The sequence below is a fragment of the Amyelois transitella genome, chromosome 17 (genome assembly GCF_032362555.1).
Source record: "Amyelois transitella isolate CPQ chromosome 17, ilAmyTran1.1, whole genome shotgun sequence".
NCBI classification, from domain to species: Eukaryota; Metazoa; Arthropoda; class Insecta; order Lepidoptera; family Pyralidae; genus Amyelois; species Amyelois transitella.
The window spans coordinates 8,389,334-8,408,834 of NC_083520.1; the positions used below are offsets into that span (position 1 = coordinate 8,389,334).

General features: G+C 34.9%; 1 protein-coding gene across 1 annotated transcript in view; it reads left to right on the top strand.

Moving 5' to 3' along the window:
* The window catches only part of LOC106134331 (neuropeptide CCHamide-1 receptor), a 117,493-nt gene that overhangs the window by 58,573 nt on the left and 39,419 nt on the right, over nt 1-19,501 (top strand). The window contains exons 3-4 of the mRNA XM_013334350.2: nt 12,614-12,724; nt 13,289-13,404. Of these exons, the coding sequence (XP_013189804.2) occupies nt 12,614-12,724; nt 13,289-13,404 (227 nt within the window). The remainder of the gene's footprint in view (nt 1-12,613; nt 12,725-13,288; nt 13,405-19,501) is intronic.

Consider the following 19,501-nt stretch of genomic DNA (forward strand, 5'->3'; position numbering starts at 1 on the left):
CGTTCGTTTTCCATGGATGTCATCAAAGGCGACTAAGGGATAGGCTTATGAACTTGGGATTCGTGTTTTAGACGATGGGCTAGCAACCTGTTACTATTCGAATCTCAATTCTAACATTAAGCCAAATAGCCGAACGTGGCCATTCAGTCTTTTCAAGACTGTTGGCTCTGTTTACCGCGCAAGGGATAAAGACGTGACCATATGTATGTATGTATGTAGCAATAGCTTAGATATCATCCCAAAGTAGGCTAATTTGGCAATAAGGAAAAGTTTAATCCATACTATTTAAGTTACCTTCGCTTTTAATATTAGCCTGAAAGTCTTCCTAAAAATAAATATAAAAAAAGTTAAACACAATAAAAACGTCTGTTTTTCTGAAAATTCTCACAAATATGAAGCCGTAGGCAAAAGGCTTTAGTAAATCACAACAAGTAAACAAAACAATTTACATGATAACGATTTATGTATGTATTTAATCTGGAAATGCTCACAGGAGCAAAACCTTGAGCGAAAATGTAGTGATCATACAACAAGTTCAGTTAACAGCACAATGTACATACATGATGACAAAAGCGTGATTTTCCTTCAAATTCTTACAAGAGAGAAGCCACCAGCAGCGTAGTAAGTCTTACAATAAAATCACCTAACAACATCGTTGACACGCGAACTTGGTCGAGTGCCAACCACTCTTGTTACGAAAGACTTACGTTCCTTCGATAACAGTAGACTTTTGTAGACACAATACAATACTCGCCTTATCATCAGGAAGAATCTACGAACTAGAAAAAGTCAATATTATTTATTAATATAATTTTTACCTAAACTGTTTATAACTTTTACTTAAGACTAATAAAATTATTTAGCGAAAGGCTAATAAATTGACTATTATTTTAGGCGATGGACTAACCTGGGAATATCTATTATTATATGTTTATTAGTGCCGTGTGGTTCCCGGCACTAATAGAAAAAGAATAGGTCCACTCCATCTCTTTCCCATGAATATCGTAAAGGGCGACTAACTAACGACGGATCTTCGGAAATAAATCTTTGTCGCGTCTTTTTTTCAATCTTTCGCATGCATCTTATAGATAGATTCTATCGAGAAATATTACCTACAACAAATACTGGATAAATATAAAATTTGCCAATATGTTACGCATTCCATTCCATTTATGTGCAAATCGGCGTATGTTAATAGGTGCCTAAAAGGAGTGCGAACACTTTATTTTTGGCCCACTCGACGCTCTCTCACTGCTTTTCGGCATTTCCATTTTTCTTTTGATTTAATAACCCTTAGAAATGTTATTCTTTTATCGAAACCAATATCAAAGAAAAAGAAATCTTTCGAAATTATAAACTGGTTTCATACTTTGATTTCGAAAGTGGCCAAAGGAAAGGTTTAAAAATATTATTTGAGACGTTTACATAAAATTGGCCTAAATATCCATCAAAGTTGTCAAAACCGAAATATTTAGTTGCATTTTGGCCCTTTAAATAATAAATATACAAACTTTTTCCAAAACTGGTATAACATCAAAGTGTTGAGAAATCATCACATAATAATATTTTGGAAATTTTGATTTAATAATAGTAGTTATGTTATATAAATTTATCATCAATTTATTGATAAAAATTTCAACAAAGTGCCTATATTTTTAATAACTCGCTGCAGAGAATGCGGCTGCATTGGAAAAGGTTCATATTATTGAAGTGTTCTGGGAAAAATTGACGAATATCCGAATATCGAAAGATGAGCATCAACAATATTTTTTGTATAATATTTATGATCAGATCCGATTTTTACCCAAAATACTTTTAGTATTAATATTGTTTTGGTTATTCTGTAACACGGATTAAACAATATATATTTTTTATTTTTATTTGGTAGCTATAACGCGGGATTTAGGTACAATTTCTTTTTATTAGTTGTCGTTTACAAAAAATGTACATACATTTTTTTTACCTTGCGTATATATGTACAAAAAACTAAAAACGTACAAAAAAATCTTTAGAATTTAAAATACAGAAAACCAAACGCAAAAACCAACGTTTAATGACCAGTTTCGTAACAATTTTTGGAAATTACACTTCTTTGTGATATTCTTACATAAGTAAGTAACTATGTAATATTTTAAATTAAAATTGTAATTATGAAATTCAACTAAATTAAAACTTGAATAAAACTAATATGAAAGTGTATTTAGTTCTACGAAACGACCCCGTGACAAGGTACCTACCGATGATGGCGGCAGGATCCCAAACCGACCTCCTATCTAACGAGATAAGCTCGATAATCTCCATCCCGAATTCCCTCAAATTCGAACTAAATAATTGTATTTGCCCCCAACTATTCACGTGCAGAGGATTAGATTAATGGTACCCAAATACTACAAACTAATACACTTGTACCTATAATTTGAGTATTCCGGACGATTCCCACATCGCTCTGCGAACGTTAAAAGGTTTTTTAGGCGTGACATAAATTTAGCAAGGTTGAATTTATGAAATTCAACCTTATGGTTTGGCTATGCATATCGAAGAATTGTGGGTGGGAATACCAGCATGAATGAGCCGTGTGGTTCCCGGCACTTGAAAATAAAACCATACATATATATAGTCACGTCCATATCCCTTGCGGGGTAAACAGAGCCAACAGTCTTGAAAAGACTTATAGGCCACGTTCAGCTTTTTGGCTAGATGATGGGTTTGCGATTCAAGTAGTGACAGGTTGCTAGCCCATCGCCTAAAAGAAGAATCACAAGATTAGAAAATAGAACCACTCCATCTCTTTCACATGGATGTCATGAAGTCGACTAAGGGAATAGGCGCACATTCATCAAGTGCACTCTACTGTGGTTTGGTAGCGTAGAAAAAACATAGTGTGTGCCAACTATTTATCTTTCCTTTTAGGTTGTAATCATTGCATTTCTACGTGCTGTGTTATATAGCACACTGTCACTGTGTAGTTGAATCTCAATTGGCCTTAGACTTTTCGAGACTGTTGGCTCCGTTTACCCCGTAGAAGATAAAGATGTGATTTAATGTTTGTGTATATAAATGGCGAAACAATCGCAACCCCTAAGGATAGTTCAGGAGAACAATACATATCAGCTGAAAATTACTGCATTTTAATTTACATTTGCAGCCGCATTTTGCAATTCGTAGAGCACAGAATTTAATATTCTGTGAAAATATGGTATAATCACAGATATCAGAATAATATTTGTACAGTTGTCAATGCGTTGGAAAAGGTGAGTGTTTTTTTTAACAGTTTGGTTTTGTTTCAACTTGTTGCAGGGAAAAAATAAAAGTATTAATAAAGTTTAACATAGGTTCATACATACATATTATCACGACTATATCCGTTGCGGGGTAGACAGAGCCAACGGCCTTGAAAAGACTGACAGGCCACGTATGACAGCTGTATGGCTTGATAATGCAATTGATATTCAAAAAGTGACAGGATGTTAGTCTATCGCCTACAAGAAGAATCCCAAGATTATAAGCCTATCCCTTAGACGACTTTTACTTAGTGGTCCTATTCTTTAATGCCATAACTTTATTTTATACTATTCTTCACTTATTGCAATTATAATTTATTAGATTTTTTACCGCAGATAAACTCGCGTAAAAATTAAATTGTCAAAAAGTTATCTTCATTTGACCTGCCATTGAAAATTTTAGTACCTAACATTTAGATGTGAAAACTGTTGTAGGTAATTTCTTACGCGCGCGGCTTCTCCCCCGCAAAAAAGTCCATTTCAGTATTCAACACTATATGTAAGCATACATACAAACATGCACATCACGTCTTTACCCCTTACGGGATAGACAGAGCCAACAGTCTTCATATGTAAGCAAATCTCATGAAGATCGGACGAGCGGATCAGTGCTATTACTGTTAAGATGTTACGAAAATAGAAACTTTGTCGGTATGGATGGACTTTAATATACTTCTGAGGTTAAGTTGTTAATAAGCAGTATTTAGTAAGATTACTACCTAACACGACACAATTTATAAGCCGACACCGCTGTGATCCCGCGGGGAACAGTTGCTAACTGCAATTAATTCGGGAGAAGTCCCTTTTCGCTTCTTAATTAATGCAATTTGCTGTCGCTAATACTGCTAAAATTTTTAATAATATTCGTCGCGTTACCATTTGAGAAATTAAGTTAGTTATTAATTTCATTTTGGCGGTGGATAAGCAACCTGTCACTGAATTTAAATACCATCATTAAATCATACAGCTGAACGTGGCCTTTCTCCTGAGACTGTCAGCTCTGGCTGCCCCGAACGGTACAAATACTGATACATAGTATAATACTCATAAATACCCGCATAAAACGAAATATCTTGTTTAATTTTCTTGTCCATGGGAATTTTGGGAACATGCCTGTTTAAAAATGTTTTGTTTTGTTTAATTTACAGACTGGCCGCTAAGAGAAAAATTATTTTACGTATCGATGAAGTACGATCGTCTTTTGTTAATTATCCACAACGATGATACGAGTATTAAGACGCAATTGAAGTTTGGTTTTTCTTATATTTTAAATTTTATATTATAATTTATTTTTTATTTTTACCAACACACAGTATTTTTATTTTACATCCCGGCTTTAATTATCTAAACAGGCCACATAAAAAACAAACATGACTAATTTTAAATCTCTAAATTCAGCGGTTGGGGCTTTATTAAAGACAACTTTTATATTAGAATAAGTGAAAGCAGAGAGTACGTTAATTTCATTTAGATAAAATCTTAGATACACATAAGACATGACACAGTAGATAACAGAAGAGAATAAGAAGTAGTTCTTATTTTTAATCTACTTACAACTTTACACAATATACAATGGCCAGGGTGTTCGTTATTGATATTGAAACCATGAAGGTTTAACTTTTTACATGATCCAAATATTAGTACAAGTACTCAATAACTAATACGGTCTTTGTACATTTAATGGCATACGTTAATATACCAGTAAGTTAGTCAGTCAATAATTTCCTATTTCAACTCTGCAATGTTCTTAAAATTTTATTATTCAATTTAACAGGTAATATATCTATGTCATATGGAGTCACAATTCTCTATCATCAAATAAAGTACATTTAATAACAGTTAACATAAAACCATCGTATCGGCATTGCCGAAAATGGAATTAACTGTAAACAAGAATTAAGCTTAACTTAGCTCAAAGGCGCTGTGTTCGTTTAAATCAGCAATCCACATAAATCAGCGGGATAATAAAGGAGCAATTAAATCTTATTGGCTCAGCTGTAAGTGAAGACAAAGATTCCAGTTTTACTTGACTCTTCATTGCCCCTTTTGTGTTTAAAAAATGGAAGTTATAACGCATTTTTATAATCTTCTTTCTTCTTTGTCGTTACCTTTCACCAAATTTTTACGTGAACCAGTTCATACATACATATAATCACGCCAAAATCCCTTGCAGGATAGACAGAGCCCGCAGTCTTGAAAATACTGATGGGCGATGTTCAGCTGTTTAGCAATGATAGAATTCAGATTGGGTCGGCACAGTATGTTGTTGCTTTTGCCAAATACTTCTATCTCTTGCTAACTCACTCCTTTTCTACTCATACTATCTTTTACGCTTTCCATCCATCTCTTTTTCAGTCTTTCCCTATTTTTTAAACATTCCACATCCATATTTAAGGCTCTTTTAGTAACATGACCTTCCTATCTTAAAGATCGTTTCTCTTTCCGTCATTCGTCTAATTCTCCTTGCAGATCTCATTTGCGCACCATTCTTACTATTACAAATACAAATATACAAATACAAATATCGTTTATTCAGTATGAGTTTACATAAGTTTGTTGTGCTGGCCCCCATTGAAGGTTTCCCTGTGGTATGGGAGTCAGGCTTCCTCCGATTGTCAGTTACATTATCTTCATACCGTAAACGAAAGGAGAAAAAAAAAACAAAATATAGTGAAGTTTTTAAGATAAATCTAAACTAATACAACACTGAATCAGCAATAGTGAAAAAGAATGTGCATGTTGTGTGTTAGCGTGTGTGTGTATGAGTGTGTGTACGTGTGCATGTTCGTGTTCATGTGCCTGTGCGTGTGCGTGTGAGTGAGTATGGCGCCGGTTTTACTATAATTATATTATATCTATCAAATCACTACAATAAATAATTCTTCAGTCTCATCAAATGTCATATTTTTTAGCCAATTATAGAGGAATTTTTTAAAGGCGTTGTAACTTATATTTGTAATGTTTCTGTCTATTATTAGCAGTTTATTATACAGTTTTGGTGCAATATAATTGTAGAATCTACGAGCAAATACTGTCTCCACTCTTGGGACAAGGCAGCGCTGGATACGTCTGTTAGCTAGTGAGAGTTTGGGCACAACTTGTTTGTGGAACCTAATGAGACTTGTGAAAATGAAGAGTTTCCGTACGGACAACACTTCGGCTCGTTCATATAATGAAGTTGTAGGATAGCGAAATGGTAATCCCAGAATAACCTTAATAATTGCTCTTTGGGCCCTCTCCACCCCCAAGATGGAAGTCTTGGCAGCGCCACCCCAAGATGTAATGCAGTAGGTGAGGATACACTGGCAGAGAGCTTTATAAACTGTCATTAGGAGTTTAGGGTCACCAGCAATTTTTAGTCTTTTAAATATGTAAATTAGTTTCCTTGCTCGAGCCGAAATAACTGCGATGTGTGGAGCCCAGCATAGTTTTTCGTCAACCACTACTCCTAAGTATTTGACTGTTGGAACCCGCTTTAAGTATGAGCAATTGCACAAGTTGAAATTATTATTTTTTATGAAATCTCTATTACAGGGAAACGTGTGTATTTTGATTTTGAAGTCAGATGTTGGACATGATGCCGAAGTTTTAAAAAAGCATATGTAGTTAGATTTGCCCGTATTCAGCGTTAGTAGATTGTTTTCCAACCAGGATGTAATTTTAGCAAGTCCAGCTTCCGATAGAGCCTCCACCCCAGCCCAAGTTTTGTCGTGGAATATAACCGCGGTATCGTCGGCAAACATGAGCAATTCTGCTCCAGGGATATCCAGGCTACATAACGTGTCAATATACAACAAGAACAGACTAGGTCCAAGCGTACTACCTTGTGGCACACCATATGAACAGTATTCTTCTGTACTTTTATGGCTTTTTACTCTCACACATTGCTGTCTGCCAGTAAGGTAATCCCTGAACCAGTCATGGACGACACCTCTGACACCTGCATCATACAGTCTTTTCAACAGAATTGGGATAGAGACCGTATCAAATGCTTTTTGCAAGTCCAGAAAGAAACCGATGCATCGCTCACCTCTATCCAGGTAAGAGCTGATGGAACCAGTAAGTTCCAGTAACGCATCCTCGGTGGACCTATTCTTCCGAAAACCATACTGATTGGGTGATAACAATTTAGATGCATTCAAATAGCTCACCAGTCTTTTGTTGACAATTTTTTCTAGTATTTTAGCAAGTGTTGATAATAGTGCTATGGGTCTGTAATTTGTAGGTTGATCTTTACTTCCACTTTTGTATATGGGACAAATAATTCCGGTTTTAAATTGTTTTGGAAATATGCCAGTGGAAAGACTGAGATTACAAATGAATACTATTGGTTCAACTAAAAGGTTTATAAAAGTTTTTAAAAATTTGGCGGAAATTTTATCTATACCTGGAGCAGACTCAGATTTTAGCTTCATTATAACGTCACGCACTTCAGTTGGTTCCGTTGGGATAAATGCCATCGATTTAGATGGGCTGCAGTCTGAATTTATCTTACTCGCTAGAACATCCTGCGTTGTCCCAAGTTTAGAAAGAGTTTGGTCTGCTAAAGTTTTACCTATGGATGTAAAGTATGAGTTAACTTCCGTCAGTGAGTCTTTGGGATTAGTTTTTATTGACAGTAGCTCCTCGCATGTCGTTTTACTTTTCGATAAGCCACAAATTTCCCTAACAACCTTCCATGTCCTTTTTGTGTTGCCTTTGTTTTCATGGATTAGTGCTTGGAAGTATGTTTTTTTGGCATTTTTTATAATTTTGTTACAAATATTCCGATAATTAATAAATTCAAATTTAAGCGAATCATTGTTTTGAGATTTAATGTATGTTTTATATAATTGATCGCGTTTGCGCATACATTTAACTAATCCTATTGTGATCCAGGGTTTGATAGGTCTGACTTTTTTTGGAATTTCCACAATGGTTGTGTTGTCATTGATGATTTTTTGTAGTGTTGATACTAGTATATTAGCTGCAGTATTAGGACTATCATTCGAGTATAAAGGAGACCAATTATATATCTGCAGTGTTTTGCCTATTTTTTCGTAGTCAAGTTTGAGATTGTAAGACGAAGTTTCGTTTTTATCTATGTCTACCTTTTCTAACACCAGAAGTATAGGTCTATGGTCAGTAAAATCGTTATATATGAGTGTCTGGGCCTTTAAATTAGTTTTGACCATGAAATGATCAATACATCTTTCTTTTCTGGTTGGTTTATAGACACCTGTTAAAAGTCCATGTGAATTCATCATTTCTAAGTAAAGATTTGTGAATATGTTATCATACCCTGGAAGAACGTTTATATTTATATCACCTGTGACGATTATATTTTTTGATTTTATGCATTTTAGGATTTCGTCTATAGAGTTTATATATTTAGTTGGATTTTTAAAAGAGGGTGATCTATATGAACAAATGAGTGAATAATCATTAGAAATTTTCAGTAAAAGACAACTGCCTTCGCTAACAACTGGTTCTGAGCAAGTGCACGGAATATTAGATTTGATATATACAACCACTCCGTCGTTTTGATTTAAGCTTTTTTTTGTGTAATAACATATGTAATTGCTTAGCAAATCAGGTACAAATCCAGAATCCGTCCAACACTCCGTCAACACTATGACATCAATAGAAATTTTTATGTCAGTTATAAATGTTAAAATAGGTTACTTATAATGAGAACTTTCTCAAGAGCTTTTAATTAAATTATTATAAGACAGTCTAGAGGACTATTGAGTAAAGCTGTAATATAATTTCCGATAGAAGTTCTGAGCGGAAAGACCTTGGCATCGTCGCAGAATATGTAGGTAGTACATTTCGCTTTACAGTCGATAATTATTTAAGGTTTGAACCGGAAGTGATTTGAAGTACATACATACATATGGTCACGTCTATATCCCTTGCGGGGTAGACAGAGCCAACAGTATTGAAAAGTCTGAATGGCAACGTTCAGCAATTTGGCTAAATGATAGAATGAAGTGAATTGAAGTAACTACTAAAAATATATAATATTATTTACACACAGGACAGAACTATTACACTATCATAACCAATAGTGTGGTTAACGGCACTTCACAATGGGCCTTCATTTCTTATGGATGTCGTAAATGGCTACTAAGGAAATAGGCAAATTCATTTAGTGCAGCATAATTCTGTGTGGGTGAGGTTTCTCTGAAAAGGTTGCGGAGCTTAGACGTGAAATTCTACGCCTTAGTGGCGTTTTTACGATATCCATGGGAAAGAGATGGAATGGTCCTATTCTTTTTTCTATTAGTGCTGGGCATCACACGGCTCAAGAATATAAGATACTCAAATTGATATTCGTATAATAAGTAGTTAAAAAAAAGCCGCTTGCCACATCAGAGAATATTTACTTTAATTATTTACATATCTTTATCTCTTAAGGGATAGACAATACAAACATTCTCCAAAAGACTGGAAGGCCACGTTCATCGCATTATGTTCTAGTTGCCCCGGTAATATTTATTTTATAAATACATTCAATACCTACATAAAATTATTACTCCTTACAATAGCATATGCGCCGCCATTTTGTTTTTGTTGTCGTGAAACTAGATAGGTAATATTAAATACCTTATTATAAAAAAGCGTCTACATAACAATAAAATAATACATTATTATATAAATGAAAAGATTGTATTAAGCTGGGTAGGTACGGACACATCATGAGAAGAGAGGAAGGTCATTTATTTATTTTTATTTATTTATTTATGTACACAAAATTATATACAGGAGCATTTATTACAATAATTCTAGTACAAAGGTGCTACTTATTTCAAAAGAAATCTCTTCCAGTAGACCCATGAGAGGAAAGATGAATTTTAGAGCGGTATGGCGTGTGCATAAATAACGTAAAACATATTTAACTAAACATACATGCTAGTACTTACATAATTAAATAAATGACAGTAATAAACTACATAAACATACCAATATATATATAATATATATAAGTCTATTTGGAGAGATAATAGTCTTTAACTCGTCGTTTGAATGAAGAGAGAGTTTGGGAATCGCGAATATCATGCGGTAAGGAATTCCACAGTCGTACAGCATGAGCATTATCGATGTTGGATTACTTCGGAAAGCTATAAGGGAATCCGATTTGCTCGAGCTATTATGTAAATTACACAAGAATAATAGACTTAGTTTCGTAAATAGCGGATTTTTTTCAAAAAATTTTTTTCATTGATTTGAATAATTGATGACCTGGATTAGTCTTTAAATTAAACTCAACATAGAATATTAACAGAACTTGAATGTCTCAATCAAATGATATGATTGTTCAAGCCGTGGCAGAGCCATCCAGCAAAGTTAATAAAAAGTCAGTGGCAAGCATAGAAAAAATAAGGGATCAAACACAATGACGGATAATGGATGGATCCAGAAGGTAGTAATCGAGAGGTGAGAACCATTACACTCAACGTCCCAATGATGGGCCTCGTCCTTTCCACTTTAACCCTCCATGCTCTACTAGAAATATACTCTGATCGTATATACTCGTAATAATATACTACTGATATACTACTGAAACCGCCTAGCTTGCATGAAGAGAGTTATGAATGTGGATGAAGCGAAGGAAGTATGCAGAGATCGTGGCAAGTGGAAAGAGGTAGTCTCTGCCTACCCCTCCGGGAAAGAGGCGGGATTTTATGTATGTATGTATACTACTGATCCATTAGCACCGATTTATTAGTTTTTGTGGTTCTTTGGAAGACTAGGCTGAGATGATTGAAAATAATACAAATAATCTTTACTTATATTATAAAGCTGAAGAGTTTGTTAGTTTGAACGCGCTAATCTCAGGAAATACTGGTTCGAATTGAAAAATTATTTTTATGTTGAATAGACCATGTATCGAGGAAGGCATATTAGGCTATATAACATCACGCTGAAAATTATTTATCCTTGAGGGCTTCAATGATGCCCAAAAAACTATTCCACGCGGACGAAGTTGCGGGCACAGCTAGTACTAGATATTCCTGCTTATCCGCCTGCGTGTTCTGAGTGTAAATTTTTACAAAGTAAATGGAGGATTTTTACACATGACAACTTAGGTTGAAGACAAGATCCTTATTTGTTGAGAAATGGAAGAAATTAAAGTCAAAGTAAATAATTTCTTCATGTCAATCTACTAATCTTCTTGAAAATCTGCATACTGTACTGTGTAAATGTATCCCGTGTTTAATACATACATATCATCACGTCTAAATCCCTTGCGGGGTATACAGAGCCCACAGTCTTGAAAAGACCGAAAGGTCACGCTCAGTTGTTTGGCTTAATGATAGAATTGAGAGATTCACATAATGACAAGATACATAAGCAACCTCAATTCCTTGAAGAAGCCTTCTAGTTCTGTAACTATTGGCTCTGTCTGGGCTTAAGACGTCTCGTGATATGACCATGTGTTTGTAGCACGTGTTACGAACTTAGTAAAAAAATATATAATAATTCATTTATCATGGGTAAACGTATATTATTTGTATCTGGTCAAGAATTTTCACCCGAATTTTTTCTACACCATTAACTGGAATCATTCAAATGAGGCATGAAAATATATGTATAATATATTATTGAAACTGTCCTCGTACGACTATGAAATTTTGAAGAAACTTCATACATACGAAAATTATTATTTAAGAAATAATACAGGCTAAGTACATACTTTTATTTTTGAATATTTATTTCTATGGGATGGGAGCTTAGCACAAGCCTAAGTTAGAACATAAAATATATTTCTTTATAATTAACTGATATCTTACACATGTGCCGTGTGGTTCCCGGCACCAATAATAAAAATAATAGGACCATATCATCTTCTTCCCATGGATGTCGTCAAAGGCAACTAAGGGAAAGTCTTATAAACTTGGAATTCTTCTTTTAGACGATGGGCTAGCAACCTGTCACTATTTGAATATCAATTCTATCATTAAGCCAAATAGCTGAACGTGGCCATTCAGTCTTTTCAAGACTGTTGGCTCTGTCTTCCCCGCAAGGGATATAGACGTGACCCTGTGTATGTATGTATGTAACTAGGTATATAAACCTTCCTCTTGAATTAGTCTAACTATTTAATGAACCTGCAACAAAATACATTGGATAGTTTTAAAGATTAAAGCATACAGAGTGACAGACAGCATGAAACGACTTTGAATTAAACTATGTAATGATACATACATAAATCACGCCTCTTTCCCGGACGGGTAGGCAGCGACAAAATATTTTCCACTTGCCACGATCTCTGCATACTTCTTTCGCTTCATCCACATTCATAACTCTCTTCATAGTCCAGATATGATAGTGTTAATTATTTTCAGGTACATCCTCTCGCTTGCCTTGGCTGATCTCCTGGTCATCATCACGTGCGTGCCATTCACCTCCATTGTATACACCATAGAATCCTGGCCCTGGGGAGACACCGTCTGCAGGTCACTGACAATTTATTTTTTTAAGTTCTTACTAATTAAAAGAGACATTTTATGATCGCAACAAATTAACTCAAAAACTATTGAACTGATTTTCACTCAATTTGACACAGATAGAGAATAGACAATCGGGAGTAACAAAGGCTATATTTTTTTCTGGAATTTCCCACGGGGCGAGTACCCGCGCGAAAGCTTTTTTTTTTTAAATGAAATTGGACTTATTTAGGCAAGAAATGGCATATTGTTTTTTGAATTACAGATCTGATTGTCATTGTCTTGCATTGCCTGCAGTATCCTGAACAGTTGTAAAGCTTTCAAATATACCAGGACGTCCTATATGAAACTGTTTTGCTATATATCTTTTTGTTATAAAATATAGTATTGTTCACTTAGCGTATATTTTGAACTCTCTCTTGGGGTTGCTCAATTTGTGTAATTTGTTCTTCTTCTTGTCGTTACCTTTTCCCACTTTTTAAGTGGGGTCGGCATAGTATGTTACTTTTTTCCAATTACTCTCACTGGCATATAAAATGCGAAATATTTATTTCTTTTTTATTCTCCGTCCAGGGTTTCAGAAGCGGCGAAGGACGTCAGCATAGGAGTGTCAGTGTTCACGTTGACAGCCCTTTCAGCCGACCGGTACTTCGCCATAGTGGACCCATTGAGGAAACTGCACGCAACAGGTCAGTTCCAAGTCTGCCACTATTTTCTTAAACTTAATACCGCCAGCTGCCAGCGACGGGAATAAATCATTTATAGTTTTTTTTTTCATCCGGTAACTGTCAGTTTTTTTGAGGCTGTTCTAACTCTGAATACTGAATACCCTAGTAGGAGATAAAGACTTGATTATACATATGTATGTTTCTTACGCACAATATAGATTGACAACTATATTACTATATAGTCGTTAAACTTTATTGTGTGTTTTATTATTTACACATAATATAGCTTTACTCAATATACAGTTTTGAAAGACTGGAAAGCGTTTAGCTGTATGACTAAGTAATGGAATTAATTTAAAATTACGATGGGCTAATATTTACGTTGCCCACTATACATTAAGAATGTTTTAATCACGCTAATATTAAATAGTGTTTCTATACACAGCATATTCGGTCAAAGTTCATTGTGCTTTATTTTTCCTTAATTAAAGGGGCTCAGAGCAGTGAAGAATTCTAGTAATCAAGAATCTAGTAGAAAGATTTGAGCATCCATTCTCTCTGATTACATAGAAATTGTGATTCATTACCAGCCTATTGAATACTAAGGTCAATGCACGGCGTCAATCGGGATTAACGGTCTTTAAATAAATTCGATAAACGAAATAAGTGTTTAGAGCGGGCAATATAAGGTGAGACAAGAGTATAATTCATTTTCTCGAGAGGAAACTCGATTAAACAAACTTTCGCGAGCATTAGTTATAGGTAGGGTTGCCAACTATATATAGTAGATCGGAAATCATGAGTCCGGGTGGAAACTTACCAACATAATAGAGAAGATGCTAATCTCGTTTAAAATGTTCTAGGTACTTCCAACAGATTTGACCTATTCTCATATCCAGAAGAATTAAAAAAAAAAATTTTTTCGGTAGAATCCCTCAATTAAGTACAAGAGAATTGACAACACTTTATATATAACCTAAACTCCGGTTCTCGTCTGAAGGTAAGTCAATCATTCATATAATCACGTCTATATCCCGTGTGGTGTAGACAGAGCTAGCAGTCTTGAAAGACTTATATGATGAAAGGCCACGTTTAGTTGTTAGGCTAGAATAATAGAATTGAGATTCAAAATAGTGACACAGGTTGAAGATAAGTTTGTCTGCATAACGGGAGGTTCCAAAGTTTCTTGTTCTTCCTTAGGGAGAATCCCGGAATTCCGGGAGTGTCGGCAGCCCTAGTTGTAGCTTACCCTTTAACCTTTGCCGGTTTTCGTCTGAAGGGTGAAGTGGCAATCGTTTATCGTATTACGTTCGTGTTAAGTGAACGTCATACTGTGAAACGTTTCGTATTATATATCTACTTATCACTCACTCATCTTTTCAGGGGTAGACGGAATCTATAGTTACGAGAGACTCGAAGGCCCCATAGGAGATTAATGTTATTGATATTCAGGGATAGAGATAGATTGCTAAGACTAGAAAAGGTAGACTACTATTAATACTAATAAATGATGTAATTGATATTCAGGGATAGAGATACCTATCTATATCCCTGAATATCAACCTTCAAATAGCAACCTTGCTAAGACTCGAAATAGTAGACTACTACTCATATGAATAAATCTCTTAATTAACATAAAATCTTCGCTGGTTGAAAAAATAGCTAACACATACAATATGTATGTTTTTTGTTCGCTGTTAAACCAGCTACCAGTAGCATGACACGCGCGAGCCATTATTTATCGCGTGAAAAACTATCGCGATCCTGTTTCACGTCATAATATAAAGTGAAACAGAGATAGTTGGGAGGTAGACTTGTATTTAACCCAAGTCATAACAAGGAGTGTTATACAAGCATATTAACCTGTGCACTTGGAGCTATTTTTTTTTATTTGTGAGTATCTGTCCTACACATTATTATAAACTAGAGGCCGCCCGCGACTTCGTCCGCGTGGAATCAATCCAGCGGGAAGTCCGGGTTAAAAAGCCTATATGTTATTCTGGGTCTTCAGCTACCGACATACCAAATTTCATCGTAATCGGTAGGTACAGTAGTTTTTGCGTAAGAGAGTAACAAACATCCATACTCACAAACGTTCGCATTTACAATATTAGTAGAATAGGATGTAAACGAAAGTTTGTTGAACTCTTTTACGCAATATTTTGCTTAGGGGCGCAGCTAGTATTGCAAACACATTAAAAAGATCTAAAGTAGTTGTGTTATATAAGTTACTAGGGACCCGCCGGTTTCGCATCAAAATCTGTTACGTAGTTTTAAAGCTCTAAGCATACATACATATAGACATAATATAATATAGATACAGAGATAGGACAGACGCGGCAAGCGACTTTAGACCATGTAGTGATGGTTAATGAATAAAGTTCTGTCGGTACAAAACTTTGCTAAACAAAAAGCGATAATCTTCGCTCGTGTAATCAAAGAAATGTTAGTTCAACTTAATCCATGGAAATGGAACTTATAAACTTCATAACCACTTAATAAATCATAACAATGTATTATTGTAAAGCTGACGTTGTTAAAGACAACGTTCACTGACGCTTTACAAACGGTACTTAACATATCTTTAAGTAATTTATTCGATTTCAACCAATGTTATGAAACGAAAAGATGTGACAAATTAAGTTAAATTCGAAATGTTCCATAAAAATTATAAAAAAATTGACAAAATCCACAATATTAATACAGGGAAAAACATTTTTATTTTTGTATGTTTGTCACAAATAAACTTCAAATCTACTGAACCGATTTTGATTAAATGTGGTACACAGATAAATTTGGCCTTTAAGAATAACATAAGTTAGAAAACTACTAGTAGGTAGTTATCTTTTTCTGAAAATTCCCTCGGGTGCAAATCTCCGCGCAAAAGCTAATGAAAAACAAAATAAATTAATGCCGGGTTAAGTTTAAAAAACAATCTCCGAAAATTCCAAAACGCCATTCTTAAATAAAACTTAGTTAGAATAAAACTTAGTTACTAAGTAATCTAGTTACACTGTAAATAAAAATAAAAGTCTTTAGAAAAACATTTTAATTCTATACTTAACTAGTCGTGCTTTAAAACCGGACTCTGAGCTCCGAGGCATAGCAATGGAGGGTGCAACCGGGAACATGAAAAGATGAGAAAATATAAGTTAACTTATATTACGTCAAAACCAGTGTTTACCGCATAAATAAATATATACGGGACAAATCACACAGATTGAGTTAACGCCAGAGAAAGTTCGGGACTGGTCGTTACTGATGGGGTAGTAGGTACTCAAAGCGATTGGTTACAAGCGGAGTGCCCGGGTTCGATTCCCGGCTACGAATACAGTTTTATTTCTTGTTTTCACAATTTTTTTGGTGATATTTATAACGTGACAGCTAGTTTTGTTGGGTTGCCAAGCCGGGAATGGAATAGATTTATTTTCATAATTGGATACAAGGTATCACTTGTTGACGTCGCATCACTTCAATCTAATTATTTCTACTACCGCATCCTATTTCTGATAGGAAATTATTCCAACGATACTATCACTGCATATTATTAAGTCCCTCTATTTATTTATGCGCTTAAATCAGGCTATGACTCACTGTAGATACATAGATTGAGTTAAGAGTACAAATGTACCCAATTACCTCAAGCGAGAAAGCAATCCGCCTTCTGCTCACCACTCGAATTTGATTAGAGTGAGGACAAAGGCATACACGCCCAGACATGTCTTTCACATTTTGCGAGCCTATAGACACAATATAGAGGCCAAGTGTTCGATCGTTGGAGGAACGAATTCAGATCAAATAAGAAAACAGATAAAGCTTTTACAAAATGCACAGAGTATAAGTTACTATACTTTTTTTTAACATACATACATACATAAAATCACGCCTCTTTCCCGGAGGGGTAGGCAGAGACTACCTCTTTCTACTTGCCACGATCTCTGCATACTTCCTTCGCTTCATCCACATTCACAACTCTCTTCATGCAAGCTCGGCGGTTTCGGGTTTCGGTTTCATTTTTAATCAAATGTAGTCATAATCAATGAATTTAATCACAACATGCATGATCTTTCAATATTTACTGATGGTGTAGTGCTCAGAGCGATTGGTCTCAAGTTGGACTGCCCGGGTTCGATTCCCGGCTACGGATACAGTTTTATTTCTTGTTTTCACAATTTTTTTTTGTTATATTTATAACGTCACAGCTAATTTTGTTGGGTTGAGAAGCCGGGGCGGGTCAGAAGTTGTTTAATAAATTAATGCTCAATTGATTCCAAAAAACTTCATGTTAGTTTAAATCTATCAAATTAATTTTCCATCAAAGTTTGGCAGAATGAGTGACAAAAATAATAATTCTGTCTAACGTTATGGCGCATTGGATGAATCCATTACTCTTATTGGAATATGATTGTAATATATACTAAGCATGTTATGTTTCTATATTTGCCAGTTTGATTAAAACATTATATTTTCAAAAAGAAATGTTGAATATTCCTTTGCATGTTATAGTATCATTATTGAACTAATCATCAAATCGTTGAGGCTCCTATGAAATAATGTTTTTATTTATTCAAGTAAATATATTATTTATTTATCTTATTAATTCTATCATTAAGCCAAACAGCTGAACGTGGCCTATCAGTCTTTTCAAGATTGTTGGCTATGTCTTCCCCGCAAGAGATAAAGACATGATTATTTGTATGTATGTGATTTATATTTATCAACATTACAATATATATTCCTATAGGAGAACATTGTTGACTGACAATACACGCACAGCCTAAACTGCCTACCGGTTTAGGCTTAATATAGAGATATAAAATTTGTTATGTAGGTTTGTTTATGTGATCTAAGGGTAGTATATTGTACAATATGGACTACATTACGCTGAACAGTTAGTCTTCACCTTTAGAGCATACATACATTTAGTCACGTCTATATCCCTTGCGGGGTATACAGAGCCAACAGTCTTGAAAAGACATCCGTTCACACGTTCATCCGTTTGACTAAATGATAGAATAGAGATTTAAATAGTGACAGGTTGCTAGCCCATCGCCTAAAAGTAGTATCATAAAGCTAAATCCAGTTTTACGACATCGATGGAAAAGAAATGTAGTAGTGGACACATTTAGAACATATATTGGGAAGATAAAGATGGGGTGATAGTTCGCTAAAAGAAAACAACTAAGTGGTTCACGATAAAATAAAACTTCCTTACAAAATAAATGTCTGATCTCTGGAGTGTAAATGACAGGATTCGAAGGGAACCGATTTAAGCAAGATTTATGTTTTAGTATTTTTCCTTGTTTTTGTTTTCCATTTCGAATAAAAATGTTGGGATAAATTGACAAAAACAACAGATCAAGAAACCGTATTGTACATTTTAATATGGGTGGTTAACATTTTAATTAATTGATAACAGATTTTTTGCCGATTTGGGCGTCGGTAGTCGAATCAGTGAGGTGCCGGTCAAAACGTGTGATGCGCATAGGGCACAGGTTCGAATCCCACCACGGCCATATACCAATGAGTATTATCAAAGTAATGTGCATTAGTTTGAATGTGTATTCTCTTACAGTGAGGAAAAACATCGTTAGGAAACCTGCTTAAAAAGTTATTGGTTGCTTTCTAACGTCTATGTCTTTTTCCTTACTTTATATACTACACAGCACATGTATGTAAAATTTCGTTGAATACGGTTCATAGGTTTAGACGTGAAGTGGTAAATTTTCGCTTTTTTAATAGTAGTATGGATATTTATCATACAGGAAAATGTCCATAAAATCAGTAAAGGGTATGATGTTTCAGGTGTTTCGCTTTTCATTATGACGTGAAAAGGGACAGCGATAATTTATCCCGAGATACAAACCTCTATGCTGGCCCCACTGCTTGAATCGCTAGATTTTAATAAGGCCCGACACAATTTTAAAATTTAATTTTGAAAAATCTACGCTGCTTCCAAGGAGATCTTGCAAGACTTTCTTTAAAAAAAATCTCTTCAAGATAAATTTACTTCAATTTTTAAGGTAGGTAGGTATAATATGTTTCAGTACTTGTTTCTAACTTTATTAATATCTTGAAAACCCTCTATTATCTTTGTGTGAAGGTAGTTGCACCACCG